Below are 20,990 nucleotides of genomic sequence, written 5' to 3'. Positions count from 1 at the left end.
ACATGCCCTAATTTAATCAGTGGAATCCTGTTTGTTCTTTATTAACATTATCTTTCAAAAACATTCTTTCCAGGCTGGGCAAGGTGGCTCACGCCCATAATCCCAGCACTTTCGGGGGCCAAGGTGGGAGGATCACCTGAGATCAGGAATTCGAGACCAGACTGGGAAACAGTAAGACCTTGTCTCTACTAAAAAATAAAAAATTGTAAACAGCCGAGTGTGGTGGTATGTGCTTGTCATCTCAGCTACTCAGGAGGGCTGAGGCAGGAGGATCCTTTGAGCCCAGGAGGTTGAGGCTGTGGTGAGACATGATCACACCACTTCACTCCAGCCTGGGAAACAGAGCAAGGCTCTGTCTCAATAAATAAATAAATAAATAAATAAATAAATAAATAAATAAATAAATAAATAATAAAAGTAAAAGACAAAAGAGAAAACATGCTTTCCTTTCCATTCTGTTGTTCTTCCCTTAATTTTATCCCTTTGTCTCATGCCTGGGTTGGCCCTCCCAATCACCAAAATCTGTCTCAATCTGCCACTCTGCATCTGTTTCTTATACTCTCTGAGGTTTTTTGTTTGTTTGTTTGTTTTTGAGACAGAGTCTTGCTCTGTTGTCCAGGCTGGAGTGCAATGGCGTGGTATCGGCTCACTGCAAACTCCGCCTCCCGGGTTCAAGCAATTCTCCTGCCTCAGCTTCCTGAGTAGCTGGGATTACAGGCATGCACCACCACACCCAGCTAATTTTTGTATTTTTAGTAGAGACGGGGTTTCACCATGTTGATCAGGCTGGTCTCGAACTCCTGACCTTGTGATCCCCCTGCCTCGGCCTCCCAGATTGCTGGGATTACAGGCGTGAGCCACCGCACCTGTCCTCGCTGAGGTTTAAGCTAGTAAATGGCAGAGCTGAAGTTGGATAACATAACTTCTAGGTCCAAAGCTCATCCTTTTCCCACATTATTATCCCTTTCTGAAGTGTATAATCGAGACATGACATTTAACTTACCTAAGCTTCTTTTCCTCATCTGTAAAATGGGGGAAACAATCATATTAATCCATGAGTTTCAGGAAAAGAGAAGGGGAGACAGTGCAGGGGGAGACACACTTGCCAACAGAAAGCGTACAATAAATACTAGCTACAGTATTCAGGCATGGTTTGTTCAAGTAACTCAAAGAAGTTCAGTACTGCTGGTGCTTAGAGTGGAAACAGGACGTGACAATAGATGCAGCTGGCAAGGCAAGCAGGGGTCAAGTCATTAAGAGCTTTGTAAAATATGGTCCCACAGCTACCCAGGGCAGAGCTGTCATGAGGATTAAATGAGTTTATATAGCTCAAGTCCTTGGAATGCAGCCTGGCTCACAGCAAGGTGCATGTGTTAGGTATTCCTGATAAAACCCTCCCTTTGCTAATCATGACTTAGAGACCAAAGAAGAGAAGCATATAAACAGAACAGCCTTGAGTTGAAAGAATAGTTATTTTGGGGAGGGGTGTGCAAAAGACTTTCAGAAGAACACCAGGAAAGAGAAGAGCCACATCACCCCTATAATATTGGTCTTCAACATTAACAAATTACATCATTTCATGTGTGAAGGTGAGGCATGCACCTTAGAGTGCCCACTTGACAGAAAGGAATGCCTCTCCTCCTGGCTCCCCTCCAAGTTATGCTTCCACTGAGCATCCCATTGGCTCTGCCCTGTGGCAGTGCCATCAGGATGTCTCCCTCCATCAGTGTAACCTTTTGACCCACTTGCCAGGGTCTGGGCTCTCACTTAGCTTCCCTCGTCAGTTCATGTCTCCATTGGTCTACTCAACTACAAAGTCCAGTGTTTATGATGGTGTATTTAATACTGTCCTCCTATACCAGTTTTCCTTTTTAAAGGAAAAAAATTCTTGAAGACCCTGAAAATGAGGCCAGAGACCTAAAACACTGTAATTTGAGAAACACCTGATAAAGTCTTGGTTAATGAAATATATTTTAATGATACATTGTCACTGAAGTTTTGCTTTTATATCTGATAATTTTTAATATAATCAACAAAATAAAAACACTAAATTCAACTTTTCTAATGAGCAGATCATAGAAAATATACCCAAGTTCATCTTCATTATGTATTCGTGGGTGGTTTGTCCCAGAAGACTATACTTATTAACTCCTTTTGGTCTTTTTTTAAAAGCTTGGTCGTATTATGTTAATTTAAAAAGAACTTGGTATTTACTAAACTGTAATTTTATACAGGCTCGTATCCATTTTATATATGCTCTCAAGATGGATCTTCCAAACCTTACATTTAATTCTTGTCAGGCTATTCTCCTTCCTCTGGCTATGTTCTATCACCCCCTAGTGTTATATATGATGCTTACACAGTGAATACATGTTGACAAATTTCTCTGCTTTGTTGAAGGAATGAGTATCTGCAGATAAGTACTTTCTTGGTTTACAGGTTAGGTTCCCCAAAAATGTATGAAAATGAAGTAAGTTCCAAGGCTAAAGTGCACTATGTAAATCTTCAAAAACTAGAGGACCTATTGACTATACTGTGACACCTAGGTCAGTACACAAAACAAATTGTGAATATGGTGATATACATGCAACAGTAACTATTGTATTTCCCTCTTGACATTGTTATGAATAGCCAGGCACGGTGCCTCATGCCTGTAATCCCAGCACTTTGGAAGGCTGAGGCAGGAGGATCGCTCAAGCTCAGGAGTTTGAGACCAGCTTGGGAAACATAGTGAGACTTTGTCTCTACGAAAAATAAAAAAATTAGCCAGGCATGATGGCGCATGCCTGTAGTCCCAGTTACTCAGAAAGCCAAGGCAGGAGGATCACTTGAGACCAGGAGTTTGAGGCTGCAGTAAGCCGTGATCGTGCCACTGCACTCCAGCCTGGGCAACAGAGCAAAACCCTGTCTCAAAAACAAAAGAGACATTTTTAGGAATACATCAATGTTTAATGGAACAGGCAGGCTTCAGGAACAGAAAACAAATCACAAAGATGTTGGTTCTTGCACAGTGTGAAAAGTCAATTTTTTAAAAAACAGATTAGCATTGGACAGGCGTGGTGGCTCATGCCTGTAATACCAGCACTTTGGGAGGCCGAGGCAGGTGGCTCACTTGAGGTCAGGAGTTCAAGACCAGCCTGACTAACATGATGAAACCTCATCTCTACTAAAAGTACAAAAAAAAAAAAAATTAGCTGGGTATAGTGGTGCATGCCTGTAATCTCCTGTAATTGAGAGGCTGAGACAGGAGAATCACTTGAACCCAGGAGGCAAAAATTATAGTGAGCCAAGATCACGCCATTGCACTCCAGCCTGGGTGACAGAGCAAGACTCCATCTCAAAAAAAAAAAAAAAAAAAAAAGATGGTTAGCATCTATTACTGCTATCTCTTGAGTGTTGAAACATTTCTTAACATTTTAAGTTTTGCTTGATAGAGATTTCTATTATTTAGAAATTAACAAATTCACGTTTTCCAGCTTATGATGATTCCAACTTGCTGGGTCGTCTTGTTCATTGCCATTGCTTTTTTTTTTTCAGATAGGATCTGGCTCTGTCGCCTAGGCTGGAGTGCAGTGGTGAGATCTCGGCTCAGCTCACTCCAATCTTTGCTTCACGGGCTCAAGCCATCCTCCCACCTCAGCCTCCCAAGTAGCTGGGACCACAGGCACATGCCAGCACACCTGGTTAATTTTTCTATTTTTTGTACAGACAGGGTTTTGCCATGTTGCCCAAGCTGGTTTTGAACTCCTGGGCTCAAGCAATCTGCTCACCTCCGCCTCTCAAAGTGCTTGGATTACAGGTGTGAGCCACCATAGCCGGCCCCTTGATTTTCTCTAGTCAGTGTTTCTCTTAAGTTCTTCAATTAATTGTTCAATTTGCACCTCAAGAATATTTTCAGAGCCATTGCCACCTACTTATCTAGTGTTTCATATCTTTATCAATGCCCCAGAATTGCTGAAAAATCATGCACACGTTTTCCATATGTTTAACAATATATATGTCCTTCTTTGTCTCTAGTAATGCTTTTTTGCCTTTAAGTCCACATTGTCAGATATTAACACACCTTTCATTTCATGGATCATTATTTCTTAAATGCCTGTTATATCTTTTTCCATCCTTTTACTTTCACTCTTTCGGTATCTTTATAACTTTGGTGAATCTGTTTCCTTATATTTTACTTTTATATCTGATTCCTTATGCTTTAGGCTTTTCTTTAATCCTTATAATACTTTGGGTATGTAATCCAATTAGACTATATCTTTTAATTGACACACTTAGTCTATTTGTATGCAAAGTTATTACTGGCACATTTATATATATAATACGTATATTATATATGTGTGTATATATACATGTGTACACAGGTATGTTATATACAATATGTAATATTGTAATACATATGTAATATGTACTATATTATATATATTACAAATGTATAAATGTATTTATATATATAAATGTGCCAATAATATATATATGTGTGTATGTGTATATATACATGCGTGCACAGGTTATGTTTAAATCCACCTTACTAGGTACTACTTGTCTTACAAATTCTTTTTCTCTCTCCTCTGTTTTTCAATTCTATTTCCATTGTATTGTTAGTTATATATTACTTTCTATTCTTTTCATGATTATCAGAGATTGCAACATATACTAACTTTGTAGTTTGACTTCTTCCTGAACAATGCAAGAACCTTCGAATATTTTAACACTATTTACCCTTTCCCAATTTATATGCTGCTCTAATACATTTTCGTATCACTCCCCAAAGTTGTTGCTGCTACTATTCATGTGGTCTAAATTCGCTTGTATTTACTGACATAGTTGCCATTTGTTGACTGCCACTCCTTCCTTCAAGTCTCATCCATGGATTTATTTGCCTTCTGTGTGATGTGTGGGTGTGCTAGTGATCAATTCTGTCAGTATTTTATTGTTGGTGGTGGCAGAGGAAACTGTCTTTGTTTCACCTTCAGATTCTGATGATATAATTGCTGAGTACAGAACTTGAAGCACTTTCAAAGTATAACTCTATTGTCTTCTAGATTCTATGGTTGTTAAGAAGTTAACTGTTAGTGTTACACCTTTTTTGCTACTAGCTGCTTTTATTATGCTATTTTTGTCTTTGGTATTCAGTAATACTATGACATTCTTAGGTGTAACTTTAAAATTTTTATTTTGTGTAAGTTTACAGGGATACTTTAATCTGTGGCTTGGTATCTTTCATTGGTTTTGGGGGGGAAAAAAGCCATTATCATCTCTCCTTTCTCCTGTGGGATTCCAATTATATACTATAACTGAGGCCAGGCATGGCGGCTCCCACCTGTAATCTCAGCACTTTGGGAGGCTGAGGAGGATCGCTTTAGACCAGGAATTTGAAACCAGCCTGGGCAATATAGCAAGAAACCAGCCCAGGCAACATGGCAAGATTCAATCTCTACTACTACTACTACTAATAATAATAATAACAATAAGCCGGGCGTCACACACACCTGTTGGCCTAGCTACTCAGGGGGCTGAGGCCAGAAGACCACTTGAGCCCAGGAGTCCCAGGCTGCAGTGAGCTCTGATTGTGTCACTGCACTCTTGCCTGGGCAACAGAGGAGACTGTCTCTAAAAGGAAAAGAACTCTTAACTAGCTCCTATGTCTTGTACACGTATTTGTTCTTTTCCTTTTTTGGTGCTTCTTTCTGGATATTTTCTTTTGATAGGGCAAGGTATCTGAAGTACAGAGCTGAAATTGGATGGTAAAGGTGATACGAGTATCTGGAGAGACCACCTTTTCCACCTGCTGGTTCAGCAGTAGAATGAGCTCAAAGTGATCAGAGAACTGACTCAAGATTTCAATTTAAATGGAACCAAGGTTGAATTCCCTGAGAGAAACATTACTTCCTTAGGAACTAGGACCTCCAAAGTCACCAAACTCAAAAGCAGGTCAAAAGCAGGGGAAATAAAAATGCTTTCAGTGGGTTAACTGGCAGAATTTTCAATGTAGTAAGTTCCACCTCCATCACTTGATTTCTTGACCTATCCATTCTGGCTATGGAAGAGACAGCACTATATACTGATAGATTTAAGGTATAAACTACATCTTGTAGGACAGTATCTTAACCTCTATATGGTATGGGATATCACACTGATGGATAAGGCATTCTGCAAGCTCATGAATGGTAATGCTGGTAGATATACTGTAGGCAAGAAAGACAACTCCGTACCCATAATACATGTCTATCCCTGGGATGACAAACTGCTGCCCTTTGCACGATGGGAGACATCTAACATACACTTAGGGAATAGTGTCACATTAGCTGCTCAGCATAGGCCTCTTTTGTTGCAGTTCTATCTACATATCTATGCTTGAAACATCCTTGTGTTCAACCTTGAAGAAGTATCCAGCCTTCCATTCCTGTTCCTTCCAAATCTCTGGCCAGCTGGTACGAACCCAATAGCCATTTCAAGGTAATGTGAATATCTGGAGACACCACCCTTTTCTGCCTGCTCATCAATCAATATAAGTCTTTACTTCAGACCAACTCTTCTTGCATGCAAAGGGGATTAAGTTCTGCCCACTGGGAGGACTTCCCTTTACCACTGTCTTCCCTCTACCTCTGTCCGCTTTCAACTGATGCCACAACAGGATGTAGTTCTATCCATGATGCACTTTTCCCTCTTCCATTAGCTGACATAACAAACTCCCCAAGAAGACAACTGATTACAGGAGAAACATTGAGGCAGTAAGAGAACACACCTAAATATACTCCATGGGAATCTAAGAGTCCATGGGAATCTAAGCTTCATGTTTAAACAGCATACTTGTATTTTCTGGATATTCTTTGGTCCAATTTTGTATAAACCATTTCCATTTTGGAATGGAATGCTGTTGCACACATCTAATTTTATAATTTTATAGATCAGATAACATCAAGTTTATAATAAACAGATTCAGTTGCAAAGAAACGTGATGTTCCATGCTCAGGTATTCTACCAGGGTCTAGTAGCAAACCAGACCTAATTTTTAAATAGATAACAGATGTCAGCAGAAGAGGTCATTAATTTCAAATCCCTAGTGCACTACGATTTTTTCTTTTGCGGCATCATAGGACATCTCTGCCACTAACACCTTGAATCTACTTAGATTTGCTAGGTCATACAGACCAAGTGCCAGAACAACTTGGGACTACAACTTGGATCTGCTGCCAAGTCTGTTCTTTCTCCAGGCTCTACTGAAAAATCTGACAGACTCCACTCAAGTCTTACAGGTTACTCAGTGAATGGGACAGAGAAGCACAATCAATGTGACTTATTTTGCAACCATCCCCCTCAATCCAAACGGACCCAATAAAGATTATGTCTCTTAGTTGGGAGTAGTCTAAAGTGCAGCAACTTGTCTATCACTTTAGTAGGAAATCCCCAAGATACCTAAACACCATATTCATGCCGTACTGGGTATATCGTTCTCAACACTTCCTGATCTCTTTAGGTCCACTTGTTATGTCATCAGTATAATGGATTAGTATCTTCCCTAAGACACGAAAATGATCAAGATCTTTCTGGATTATATTATAATAGTATATGAGGCCGGGCACAGTGGCTCATGCCTGTAATCCCAGCACTTCAGGAGGCTGAGGCAGGCAGATCACCTGAGTTCAGGAGTTTGAGACCAGCCTGGTTTCAGCATGATGAAACCCTGTCTCTATTAAAAATACAAAAAAACTAGTCGGGCATGGTGGTGCATGCCTGTAATCCCAGCTACTCAGGAAGCCGAGGCAAGAGAATTGCTTGAACCCAGGAGGCAGAGGTTGCAAAGCTGAGATCGCACCATTGTACTCCAGCCTGGGCAACAGAGTGAAACTGTCTCAAAAACACAAGAAGGAATTAATACTGGGAATTTTAAAAAAACATTTATTTACCAATTCATTTAAAAATAACAATAACACCGTTACACGTTAACATCAATAACATATATGAGTTGTATATGAGTATATGAGTTGATAGCCCTGAAGTAAAACAGTGAAGTATACTGCTGTCCCTGCAAGTGAAGATAAACTAGTTTTGACTACTTTGCAGATAGGGATGAAAGGAAAAAATACATTGTTAGGTTAATAGCAGCAGTATGTCATGGCCAGGAGATATGTTGATTTCCTCCAATATAGATTTATACCCAGAATCATAGCTGAGGTTAGTTATGATCATAAGATCATTATTCATGAAAATTTCAGATGTTTGGATAAGCCATTTATCTGTGATTCACCCAGGGATTCCTTTTGTTTTACTGTGTGTAGGAGAAGCAACCCTAGAGGTTTGCACTTGATTTTCCAACCCTAATAGCCCTCCCTCCATGGGCCATGGGTCAAATAAAGGAGTTTCACCATTCTGGAAATAGGGTAAAAACAAAGGACGGAGCCACCATTCCACATTACCCACTGTGAGATATTCAATCCAAGACATCATCTACCATCTGACCTCCAAAAGCTCCTACTCTGACCACAGTGAGTGGTCTCAGGTTCTCATGCGGAAGAGTTTGGGGGACTTTGCCCCCCAACTTGTATACCTGTGGCTCTGTTGTAGTGTTCTTCCATGAGTTGAGGGACAAAATCCAAGGGTCATTACCTTATAATTAGATGGTTCATAAAAGAGTAAGTAATACAAATACAACCTAAATGGTAATTCAAGCTTCATGTGAAGAACATTTGCCCTCCTAAAATTATGGATAATCTCTAATTTCCTATTAGAGATTTATCTCTCCTCTGCCATCTGTAGTCCTGGTGGGACTGCCAACTAAGGTGCCAAGGGACAGAAGTATGGCCCCCAACTAGGCCACTGGACTCTTCTGTTCAGGTTTTTGACTCCTGAATAGTGTCAAGACATAAAACAGACCAGAAGCTCAGCTCCCTACTGGGGATTCTTCTTTCACTCCTCCCTTTGATATTTGTGAGAACGTCCTATTTTCTTCCCCTTATAAACCTGATCCTTTAGGTTTTTTTCAATCCTGTGAAGCACTCTATTACCCTCCAATAAATACTTTTTCTGCTTTAGTTACCTGCAGTCAGTCTTTATTGCATGCAACCAAACACTCCGACTGGGACAGGACTGGGGCAGTGTTGTGATCCTGGCAGCAGGAGTCATGCACTTTTCCCAAAGCTTAATGCTCTGCCTTAGTTTAATTCAGCTGCTGTGTCATTTGATCCAAATTCTCTAAAGATGATTGATTGGTTCCATTTACTCTATCAGTTGTCCATCCTGGGTCCAATCAACTGAGCATATTGAGAGTGTTCAGTTATGAGAAACAGAGTACCAAAGGCTGTAGATGACAGTAGTTATTTTTATTTTTTTTTAAGACAGAGTCTCACTCCGTCACCCAGGCTGCAGTGCAGTGAAGCGATCTCAGCTCACTGAAACCTCCACCTCCTGAGTTCAAGTGATTCTCCTGCCTCAGCCTCCTGAGTAGCTGGGATTACAGGCGCGTGCCATCATGCCCAGGTAACTATTGTATTTTTTTAGTAGAGACAGGATTTCACCATGTTGATCAGGCCGGTCACAAACTCCTGATCTCACATGACCTGCCTGCCTCGGCCTCTCAAAGTGCTGGGATTACAGGCATGAGCCACCACACCTGGCTAATTATTATAGTTTTTTTAGTGGAGACACGGTTTCACCATTTTGGTCAGGCTAGTCACAAACTCCTGACCTCATGTGATCCACCTGCCTCGGCCTCCCAAAGTGCTGGGATTACAGGTGTTGAGACACTGCACCCAGACATCATTATGATGGAATCTCTAATGCATTCTACATGCCCCTTTCCTTATATGCAATTCCAAAGATGCCCCAAAGTATCACATGTGGAACCAAAAAAGCATTCATCCCTTCACTAATCAACCCAAATTCCCAATTAGCTACCATACCAAGATGTGATACCTTTGTAAGCTGCTTCTCAATCCTCACAACTCTGCAAAATATGGAGAGTTGATTGGCCCAAGGATAGGCAAAACTTCATGTATCAAAAGGAGTAGGTAATCTGATCATCAGAAACGTATCAAGACTAGCTAACAGAAATAGGAAGTATGATGTTACTAAAGGGAGAACATGAACAAGTCACTAAACACTAACCAGGTAACCGGCAAAATGAAGAGAGACACTAGTTTACATTCTTGTGACCATAAAATTGAAATGAGCCAAGACAAAAGTTGGAATACGATACAGATGGCTCAACACACCCCTTTCAGTAGTAGCAACAATTGTGCTTCCTCTGAATGCCTAAGACATTATAATAAAAGTTTTACAAATACTTTAAAATAAGTAGGCTGGGGGCAGTGGCTCATGCCTGTAATCTCAGCACTTTAGGAGGCCAAGGTAGGCCTATCACTTGAGCCCAGGAGTTCAAGACCAGCCTGGGCAACCTGGCAAAACCCCGTCTCTACAAAAAATAAAAAAAAATTAGCCGGGCATGGTGGCACCTGCCTATAGTCTCAGTTACTCAGGAGGCTGAGGTGGGAGGATCGCTTGAGCCTAGGAGGCAGAGGTTGCTGTGAGCCCAGATCATGCCACTGCACTCCAACCTGGGTGAGTGAGACCCCATCTAAATTAATCACCAAAAAAGTAAATTGTAATAGGATATGGGGACCACAAAATGGTCAGACCTTTTCAGGACATTTAAAATCTCCTTTCTAGTACTGTCATTTATTAAATCATAAAATAACAGAGGACCCATTTTATCCCAGACCCTATTATGGGGAGTAGATTGCAAAAATGGCCATAATTCTGTATCTACACCCTTTATAATTTGTAGCTTGTTGCATCAAGAAATAGAGTGTATCTTCTTACACCTTAAATCTGGATTCGCCTTGAGACTGACTTCTTTGTACTATAATGCAGAACAAGTAATGATGTGTGAGCTTCAATTACCCTGCCACTGCCCTGTGAGCCAACCCAGGCTAGCTGCTGTATGACAGACACATGACCCAGTCACACTTACTGCTCCAAATGCCAGCCACCTATCAGCCAAATACATGAGTGAGGCCATGCTAGACCAATCAGTTCCCCACTGACCTAACAGCTGACCACAGATGCAAGAGCAAGCCAAACCCAGAATGACCCAGATTATCAGAATGATTTTTGAGTAATATTAATGCTTACTGTTTTCAGTTCTTGAGTTCTGAGGTGGTTTGGATTTAGCAGTAGCTAATACAAGAGGACATAAAGAATTAAACCTGGTCCCTACCCACAAGGACTGCACAATGACAACCTATTGAAGTTGAAAATCTTCAACAGATCCACCTCTGATCTTAATAGAATGCAGAGCCCTAACAGATGGTATGCTTGACATTTTTCACGTCTCTCTGGTGCCATCCTCTTCTCTTCTCTATCTTGATCTCTGCTCCAGGAGGCTGACCTCTATGTACTATGTGAATGGGTTCTTTTGCCTACTGGTTGGGCTTGCTCACTGGAGAACAGTAGCAGATAAGGAGAATGAGGCTGGGATATTCATCCCCTTGGGTCACTCTCTGCATGGCCGTATTTCATTGGTTGAATCACTCTAAGGTCACCCTTCCCACAGGGCTTACCTTAACAATTTCCAGTAACTACTCACTCTCCCTTTCAGGACACTCTACTATCTCCTATGGTTTTTCCAGCATCCTGCACACACTTTTGTAAATGTCTTTATAAAAATCTTGAATTTTTGTAATTTGAATGTGTCATCTGTTCCCTGCTAGGACACTGACTGACATATTACCCAACCAGGAAAATAGCTGGGGAGTCTGGGAGGAGTTCAGGTATGCCAAAAATAATATCATAAAAAGAAACTTTAGTTGTTGATATGGTTTGGATCTGTGTTCCCACTCAAATCTGACGTTCAACTGAAATCTCCAATGTTGGAGGTTGGGCCTGGTGGGAGGTAAATGGATCATGGGGACAGTTTCTCATGGTTTAGTACCACCCCACTAGTGCTGTTCTTGTGGGAGTTCTCACAAGATCTGGTTGTTTTTAGTGTGTAGTACCCCCTCCTACCCACTCCCCCACCCCTACTCTTCCTCCTGCTCTAGGCTCCAGCCACGTGAATTCCTGGTCTGGCTTTGCCTACCACGGTAAAAGCTCCCTGAGGCCTCCCCAGCCATGCCTCCTGTGTAGTCCGTGGAACTGTAAGCCAATTAAATCTCTTTATAAATTATCCAGTCTCAGGTATTTCTTTATAGCAATTCAAGAATGGACCAATACGGTTGTGTATAAAAATATTGGCTGGGTGTGGTGGCTCATGCCTGTAATCTCAACACCCTGTGAGACCACTCACTTTAAGTCAGGAGTTTGAGTCCAGCCTGGCAAAGATGGTGAAACCCAGTCTTTATACAAAACTTAGCTGGGCATGGTGCCACATGCTTGTAATTCCAGCTACTCAGGAGGCTGAGGATGATCACTTGAACCCAGGAGGCAGAGGTTATAACGAGCTGAGATCACACCACTGCACTCCAGCCTGGGCGAGAGCAAGACTCCATCTCAAAAAAAAAAAAAAAAAAGTGTTACCCTTTTGCTCACATGCCCCAAACTCCAGCTTACTCTGGTCTAGTGGGTGTAGATAATAAATCATGTAGCTGTAGATCCATGTAGTTGGTTTCCTACTTTTTTCACTGATTATTGCCTGGAAGGAACCATGAGGCACAGAGGTAGAAACTCGCTCTTCTAATGCTCTTGTAAATGGGCCTAAGATGGAAGTGATGTTGGCATCTTGCTGCTTACAGCATTCTCCCAGTCACTGCAGGTCCCAACCTTCTATATCTGGAAAGACTGGGTGCAGCCAACTCAATGCGAAAGCAGAACAGAGAAGCTACAGGAACCAGCTCTCAGCCACCAGGAATTAAACCTGTCCTCAGTTCTTGTGGTTTCTTTTTTCAAAATGGCTTTTTCTATCTCCAGTCAATGCCCTCTAAGCAAATGACACCATCCTTTTCCCATAGTACTTGGAACAATCCTTTTGTGGTTCCTGTGCAAATGCAGCCAATACATCTCATTTTCTCTACAGCCTGAAGTACATCAGAGACTAAGTAATCAAAAATTACACTAAAATACTTAAGTGAAGCCCCTGAGAAAATAGGGTATTATTTGATCCTTAGCACAAATGTGCTAGAATTTAACCCATGACAAACAGGCCCATACAACAACTTCCCAGACAATATAAACAGCAAAGACAGATCCGATGGAAAAGAGGAAAATAAGCCTTCCTCTTATAAGGAATATCCTAAGATTCCAAAGAGATTTGAACCTCAAGTGTTTCATATTCTGGGCACGGTGGCTCATGCCAGTAATCTCAGTACTATGGGAGGCTGCAGCAGGTGGACTGCTTGAGCTCAGGAGTCTTGAGACCAGCATGGGTAACATGGTGAAACCTGTCTCTATGAAAAATACAAAAGGTAGCCAGGTGAGGTGGTGCACACCTGTAGTCCCAGCTACTGGGGAGGATGAGGTGGGAGGACAGCTTGAGCCTGGGAGGCAGAGGTTGCAGTGAGCTGAGACCACACCACTGCACTCTAGCTGGGCAACAGAACCAGACCCTAACTCAAAAAATAAAAATAAAAAATAAAACAAATCAGGTGTGTATGCACATACACACACACAAAATGACTTCAAAGTATTTTCAAAGATCTTATTGAAGTTCCTTGGGCCAAAAACAGAAAGGCTTCCTTGGCCTGAACCCTGTCTCTCCCTTTCCCTGACATAACTCATGCTTTCGCCATAGGCAGTTTCCCTCCTGATTCCTTCTCCTTTGGCCTGATAGCACCAACACCCACCCACCACCCTATCTTTGAAAAACAGCATTATGTCCAAAGTGTTATTTGTCTTTCCAAGATCTACAGTTCCTGAACCTGTGAGTGTTCTAGACCCAAATTCAACTAATTTGTTCTGTTTGAGAGGAAAACTATTATATCCATCTTACAGATGAAAAGATTAGGTGGCACGGTGGCTCATGCCTGTAATCCCAGCACTTTGGGAGGCCAAAGTGGGTGGATCACCTGAGGCCAGGAGTTCAAGACCAGACTGGCCAACATGGTGAAACCCCGTCTCTACTAACTAGCCAGGCGTGGTGGCGTACGCCTGTAATTCCAGCTACTTGGGAGGCTGAGGAAGGAGAATCACTTGAATTCAGTAAGCAGAGGTTGCAGTGAGCCAAGATCATGACACTGCACTCCAGCCTGGCAACAGAGCAAGACTCTGTCTCAGGAAAAAAAAAAAAAGATTGAAGTTCGGGAGAGGATTAAATAATTCCTCCAAGGTCACACAGCTAGTATAGTAGAACAACCAAATAACTCCTGCTTGACTCTATAATCCACATTTTTTTTTTTTTTTTTTGGTTGAGACGAGTCTCGCTCTGTCGCCCAGGCTGGAGTGCAGTCTCGGCACACGCCATTCTCCTGCCTCAGCCTCCACATTCTTAACCATTATGCTGGAGACAGTTCTTGTCCTTTCCAACTGTTGTTTATATTCCTGAATAAATTTGAGAAATATTTTGCACAGCTCTGGGGTTAAAAAGAAAGATTAGCATTCTGATTGGAATTGGCATGTATATATACATAATTACTTTAGGAGGAAATAACACTTTCACCACAGTTTTCTAACTCAGAGTTTATAATTAAGCTTAATTAAGCATACTGTTTCCCCCCTGCTATAGTGGGACTTCAGGATGATGATCATGCCCTGTCCATACTGCAGGGAGTGGTCAACAAAGGCTGGTTTAATGAACAGTCTCTACCCTCAACTAAGCCTCTGCTTCATTAAGTGAACCCATAAAAATACCTGTGGGTCTTTGTGTCAACCATACCATCCACTCTCCCGACACTACTCTGCTCTCAAGGGCCCTGACATACAGGGTTGATTGTGGCATGACATTAACTTGACCGTCAACTTATCTTGATGTAACCCAAAGCATGTAAACAATGTTTCCAGTCCCTGTTGATGAATTCTGACCTGAAGTGCTATCAACAAAATGGCTTTTAGTTTCCCAGAGGAAGACAGCCAACAGCAAAAACGTTGTACAGATTGCTTGGTTCTAGTTGCTTACATTCCCAAGTTGATGTATTATTTCCAATCTTAATAAAACAGATCCTCCCCAAACCCCTTCAGTCCCAGTTCTCCACACCTCACCTGTTGCTGACAAAACAAAGCTCAAGCTTCCCCATGTCTCAACTTCATACCCAAAAGAAAACCTGGAATTAGACGTGCTTCTGTATTGGCTAATCTGTACATTTATCACAGCCACCCACACAGTTAGGATACAATGAAATGGCCTGGTGAAAAACACAAGCCTAACTTACTTTTTATATCACAACACAATGTTCAATTAGATGACTTAGAGTCAAAGGCTCAGAAAACCACTGTGAAAACAAGCCAGGGGATGAAGCTGCTTAAATAACAAAAGGAAGGTGGGCTTCTTTAGTATGGGAGGAGGCAGGTAAGGAATACTGAGCCCATAAAATAGAAGGCAGACTAGTACAGTAGGAAATCACAGTTAGGAGCCAGAAACCTAATTTTCAACCCTACCTACATCACCTGCCTCCCTATCATCTTGGGAAAATCACTATTTCCTTAGGTATAAAAATATTTATCTCAACACTTTCACTGGTCTGTAAACTGTCCCCTGCCCTTTCCTCTTTAACTGTCATAAAAAAGCAATACATGGCTGGGTGAGGTGGCTTACAGAATCCCAGCACTTTGAAAGGCCAAGGCTGACGTAATCAGTTGAGCCTGGGAGTTTGAGACCAGCATGGTCAACATGGCGAAAGCCCATCTCTACTAAAAATACAAAAACTAGCCAGGCTTCGTGGCATAAGCCTGTAATCCCAGCTACTTCGGAGGCTGAGGCACAAAAACTGCTTGAACCCAGGAGGTGGAGGCTGCATGAGCTGAGATCATGCCACTGCACTTCAGCATGGGTGACAGAGACTGTCTCAGAAAACAAACAAAAAGCAGTACTTCACTGACTACAAAAACTGAAGTTTTCCATGCCTAATCATGTAACACAGCAGCTTTGCAAGACTCCAAATTAGTAATCCTAACACCCATCATATACTACTACCACAAATTATACAGGAAACTCAAGCAGAGAGGTTAAGTCACGTAACCCAAGTCACCCAACTACCTAGGCAGTTTGGCTAAGTTGGTGTTCTTAACCACAGCATTAGACCATCTAATGCTCATTCAATTCCCTACGCTTACATGAAATCCTGGTCACTCACCTGGAGATCCTATGGAGAGTTCTCCAGGAGATTCACCTGGAGAGCTGTGTCATTCCTATGAAGCCTGAAAATCCTGACTTGTCACTCCTGGTCCTACCCCTACTGACCCACAGTACTTGCTTCACATTACAGAATCAGTAGGAGTACCATTTTGTGACACAAATGAGACCCACAGATGACCAGTTACTGCTATGGATCTAGCAAACGCTTGACCCAGTGAAGTATTCTCCTGGGGTAGCGACGTTTCTGCCAGAGGCAATGCAGGAGGTACAGGTGAAGGGAGACATCAGTGCAAAGGCCAGTAATGGGCAAAAAAACAAGTTATAGAAGATAGGGGTCAGACCAAGTGAAATAAAGGTTTTTACTCTGTCCTAAAGATGAAGTAAATCCACATTCTTATCGAATTAAATTTGCATCCTTAAAGGATTACTGACTCTGGAATAGATAAAAGACATACCAATTAGGAGGACTGAGAAGTCCATACCACAGATGGATGAGTTAGTCTAAATTGGCAGTGAATTAAGTGCATTAAAGTGTCAAAGGCAGGCCTAAAATAACTCGAATTCTCCAAGGCAATTCATTTTTTTGTTACTACAACCATCTGTCAATCTGAAATCAATCCTACGAATCCTTACTTGCAAACTAAAAACTGGAGAATCGCAGACGTTTGCAACATTTAATGTGAAATTAGTTTCATACTGTTTCCTGAAGATGCTGGTACAGTGTAGGTCAAATGAAACATCATAGAAGAGGCAGTATATGTATATCCTTTAGTATATCTTTTACCTTCAGAAACTTTTTTTTGGAGACAGAGTGTTGTCCCGGCTAAATAAAGTGCAGTGGCACGATCCTGGCTCACTGCAACCTCCGCCTCCTAGGTTCAGGTGATTCTGGTGCCTGAGCCTCCCAAGTAACTGGGATTACAGGCATGTGCCACCATACCAAGCTATTTTTTGTATTTTTTGTCGAGACGGTTTTTGCTATGTTGGCCACACTGGTCTCAATTTCCTGGCCTCAAGTAATCCACCTGCCTCAGCCACCCAAAGTGCTAGGATTTCAGGCATGAGTCACCGCACCCAGCCTAGACAGGTTATAAAAATATTAAATTTAAGGCTGGGCGTGGTGGCTCATGCCTGTAATCCCAGCACCCTGGGAGGCCGAGGCAGGTGGATCACTTGAGGTCAGTTCAAGAACAGCCTGGCCAATGTGGTGAAAACCCCATCTCTACCCAAAATACAAAAATTAGCCAGGCATGGTGGCACGTGCCTGTAATCCCAGCTACTCAGGAGGCTGAGGCAGGAGAATCGCTTGAACCTAAGAGGTGGAGGTTGCAGTGGGCCAAGATCAGTATACTGCACTCCAGCCTGGGTAACAAACACTCTGCCTCAAAAACAAACAAAAAAAATTGACTGTAATTTAAAAACTGAAGTTTACAGTTGGCTCCAATGTATCTCAAAGTCAAACTGGCAGGAGCAGACTTATAAAAAGCTAATACACATATCTAACTTGGAAGACTTATATTCTTATGCTGCATTTTACCATTTGACTACTAAAAGACACTGAATTACAATAATCCATCTTGGCATGCTTTTCCAATACAATAGTATTTACACAATGCAAACAGCAGAATGTCTAATAAAGTTAACAAGCCAACGCAATTTTGTTACATAAATTAACTCATTTATTATAGGCCAGTCATGTCTCAAAGAGTAGATGAGCGTCTACTGGTCTTTCAACTCCTTCAGTCTTCTGATGGCGGACTTTACTGTGACAGCGGAAGTGGTACTGGAAAGAAAGATTCAGTTTCCAACATAATTAAGCATGTTAACATAGAAAATGGCAAATAAGTAAATCTGCCTCGTTTTTGTGTTAAAGTCTCTTCCCAAATTTTCCTAGAAAGAATTATACTGAGATAGACTGCTCTACCAATACTTTGCCGCAGTCAATCCAAAGATCTAACCAACATTAGGTTACTCCTTGGATATTAGTGGCTTCTAAACTACATGATGGCATCCTTTAAGAGCCATGCCTTCAGGATCTTGCAGAATTAGACATACAATCTCATGCATCTGATTTCTCAACCAGAGTTGTTTTTTTTTTTTTAAGTAACTCAGTTGTGGACAAGCTAGCTTTAACTCCCCCTACCCCATCCCATGAAAAAGAAATGGTTCTAAGAGGCTGACCTAAACTTATTAAAAGGGAATGGACAGATTACAAGAAATCAATAAATTACAAGATGGTACAGTGAGAACAATGATTAAGGAAACAGAGCGGACACTAAAGTGCCTTTGGGAAAGACAGCTATTGAAATGACTACAAAAGTTTTACCACAAAATTCAGGAACTATATCTGAAAATCACCATCCTATATGGTGAGTATATAAATGCTAATTCACTTTCCTATCAGAACCAAGAAAGCACTCTAGTTCCCATTTTCCATTCTGCCCTAATAAAAACCCCCACAAGGAATATATATATATTTCAACATTTTCCACTGCTTCGGTTTAAGTTTAAATTGACTGAAACTTTAAAATCCAATTATTTAATTACACTAGCCATATATGTGCTTAGTGTACTGGACAACACAGGTCTAGACACTAGTTTGTAGTATAGTGTTTGTAGTATCGCCCTGTCAGGTGATATTGAGTTGCAGATTCACAAACCTGCAGCAGTCTAATACTGTTCAGAAAGATGAAACTGTGGTGGTCCTTATGGCCTCAAGTTTTCAAATACAGTTTGGAACTAACTGACCTCTTCACCTATTTTTATCAAAATTTGCAGTGCCAATCAACGTTCAGTAGATTCAGCCCCACTAATGGACCTGCACAGTATCATGACAATGTTCACAACGATGTGCCCAGTGACCATCAAATTCTAAAGTAGTCTGTGAATTAGATTTCCGACTTCTATTTTGGTAGTTTTGTGTTTACTCTTTCAATAACTGAAAATAAACCACCACGGAGGAATTCTGAAAATACAAAGACATCCTTATTCTCTCAGTCCTGAGAAAGTGTTAAAACTTGCCCATCCAGCAACAACCTGAAATCTGGGCCTATGTGGTCCACACACTTCCAAATACAAGGAAACAGACTCACTTGTACGTCCAGGCACCGCCAGCCACTGTCTTCATGCAGGAACCACAGTGCCAGATCCCCACAGCTCGTCTCTTCATCTTGGTCTATAAAAGAGAACCAATTTTCACTATGAACCAAGTAAGTATTTTCTCTTACAAGCATCCAGAAGTCTAAATTTGGATTCACCTTATTGTAAGGGATGTGAAAGCCTCCCTTTCTCTCTCAGAAACAAAGCAAGGATTGCTATAATGCAGTACTTTGCACATAAACGTTCAAACCTTTATCAAACAAAAATCCCTCGCAGAACAAGTAGAATGGTATTAGATGCACAGACATCTTGGGAGTTGGTGCAGAAACATCAGTAGACAAAACTGATGGAATCATTTCCCACAAAGCAGGTTTGGCTTAGGCTGGGGGCGCTCTGTCAAATGATTATTTTACCCATTAACTTTCAAGTGGTTTTCTTTAAATGAAAAACATTTCACAAAATAAAGTTACCATCAACACTTTTATCTTAAAACTCATAATCAACGGTATGAGTAGTTCTAACTGCTCACCAGCACACGGCTTACAAAATACCTTGAAGTCAGGCCTCACTTGGGTTAAGAAACCTGCCCTCCCTCTCCCCTCACCGGAGACTTTGCCTTACTTACTTTGCCACAAAAAGAGCAAGTGTACTTGGCGTGCTGGCTGATTTCAATCTTCTTCACCATTTTCCGGAGGGAGGCCCCATAGCGGGTCCCGTATTTACCGACGATCCCGACTTTCTTGGTACGTTTGGCCTGTTCAGAGTGAAGTGAGAAACCAGTGATAGTTAAACCTGGAACCCAGGCAGGCCCCGGGGCCTCCACACACCGTTCCTTCACCTCACTGACGTGTGACCGACATGTGAATTACATGTGACCTAGTTTTCCCTAAATTCAACCCAACAAAACCAGTGCCCAGAGCTGGCCGCGCGCTCCGAAAGCCCAGCGTTAACCTGGCCGGAGCGCGCCAGGCCCAGCCAAGGCGCCCCCGCCCCTCCGCCTTGGGCAGCTTCCGATAATGATGTCTCCCGCGAAGGCATGGAGACAGGAGAGAACACGGGGCAAGCAGGTGAGGAGACGGGTGCGGGAGAAGAAAACAAGGACAGATGCAGGTAGATACAGATCTAGGCCGCACAGTAACCCACACTCACCATGTCGCCGCGATGTAGGTCCGAGCCCAGAAAGGAAGAGACGCGGTGCGCAGGCGCGGTATTAGGCGGACGAGCGGAAGTGGCTGGTAGAGGCCTAGCTAGGAACTGAGCTCTATGGTTTGGGCGTTTTCCGGCGGCCTCCTGAGAAATGTTTGCAATTGTAAGGTGTCTCTCTCACCCAGGTTTACCCAGATTTACAAACTGACGACAAACAACCATAGCAGAAGTATGTCCAGATTATTTCACATATATCACAAAATCCTGCAAAGGTACGAGTTCCTCCATTCGATGCACAGCACTTGGCTTGGAGAAGTGCATAAATCTTACATTTGTGGGGCCGGGCGCGGTGGCTCACGCTTGTGATTCTAACACTTTGGGAGGCGGAGCGGGTCAGGAGTTCGAGACCAGCTTGGCCAGCAGGGTGAAACCCCGTCTCTGTTCCAAATCTCATTTATTTCCCCTCTGCTAATTATGCTTGCTAAAAGTGGCTGACTGTGCAGGATGCTAGCGACAGTGGTGA

At 42.1% G+C, this 20,990-nt stretch overlaps 1 protein-coding gene across 1 annotated transcript; it reads right to left on the bottom strand.

The window, feature by feature from the left end:
* Positions 1–17,878: 17,878 nt before the first annotated feature.
* RPL37A (ribosomal protein L37a) lies at positions 17,879–20,614 on the bottom strand. The gene is made up of 4 exons (XM_054478793.2): positions 20,471–20,614; positions 19,947–20,075; positions 19,315–19,397; positions 17,879–18,005 (listed from the first exon to the last, which is right to left on the bottom strand). The coding sequence occupies exons 1-4, from the start codon at positions 20,471–20,473 to the stop codon at positions 17,942–17,944; spliced, it is 279 nt and encodes a 92-aa protein (XP_054334768.1). The 5' UTR covers positions 20,474–20,614; the 3' UTR covers positions 17,879–17,941.
* Between the last annotated feature and the right edge of the window lie 376 nt (positions 20,615–20,990).

Source organism: Pongo pygmaeus, chromosome 11 (genome assembly GCF_028885625.2).
Source record: "Pongo pygmaeus isolate AG05252 chromosome 11, NHGRI_mPonPyg2-v2.0_pri, whole genome shotgun sequence".
NCBI lineage: Eukaryota > Metazoa > Chordata > Mammalia > Primates > Hominidae > Pongo > Pongo pygmaeus.
This window is presented reverse-complemented; position numbering and strand designations above follow the sequence as displayed.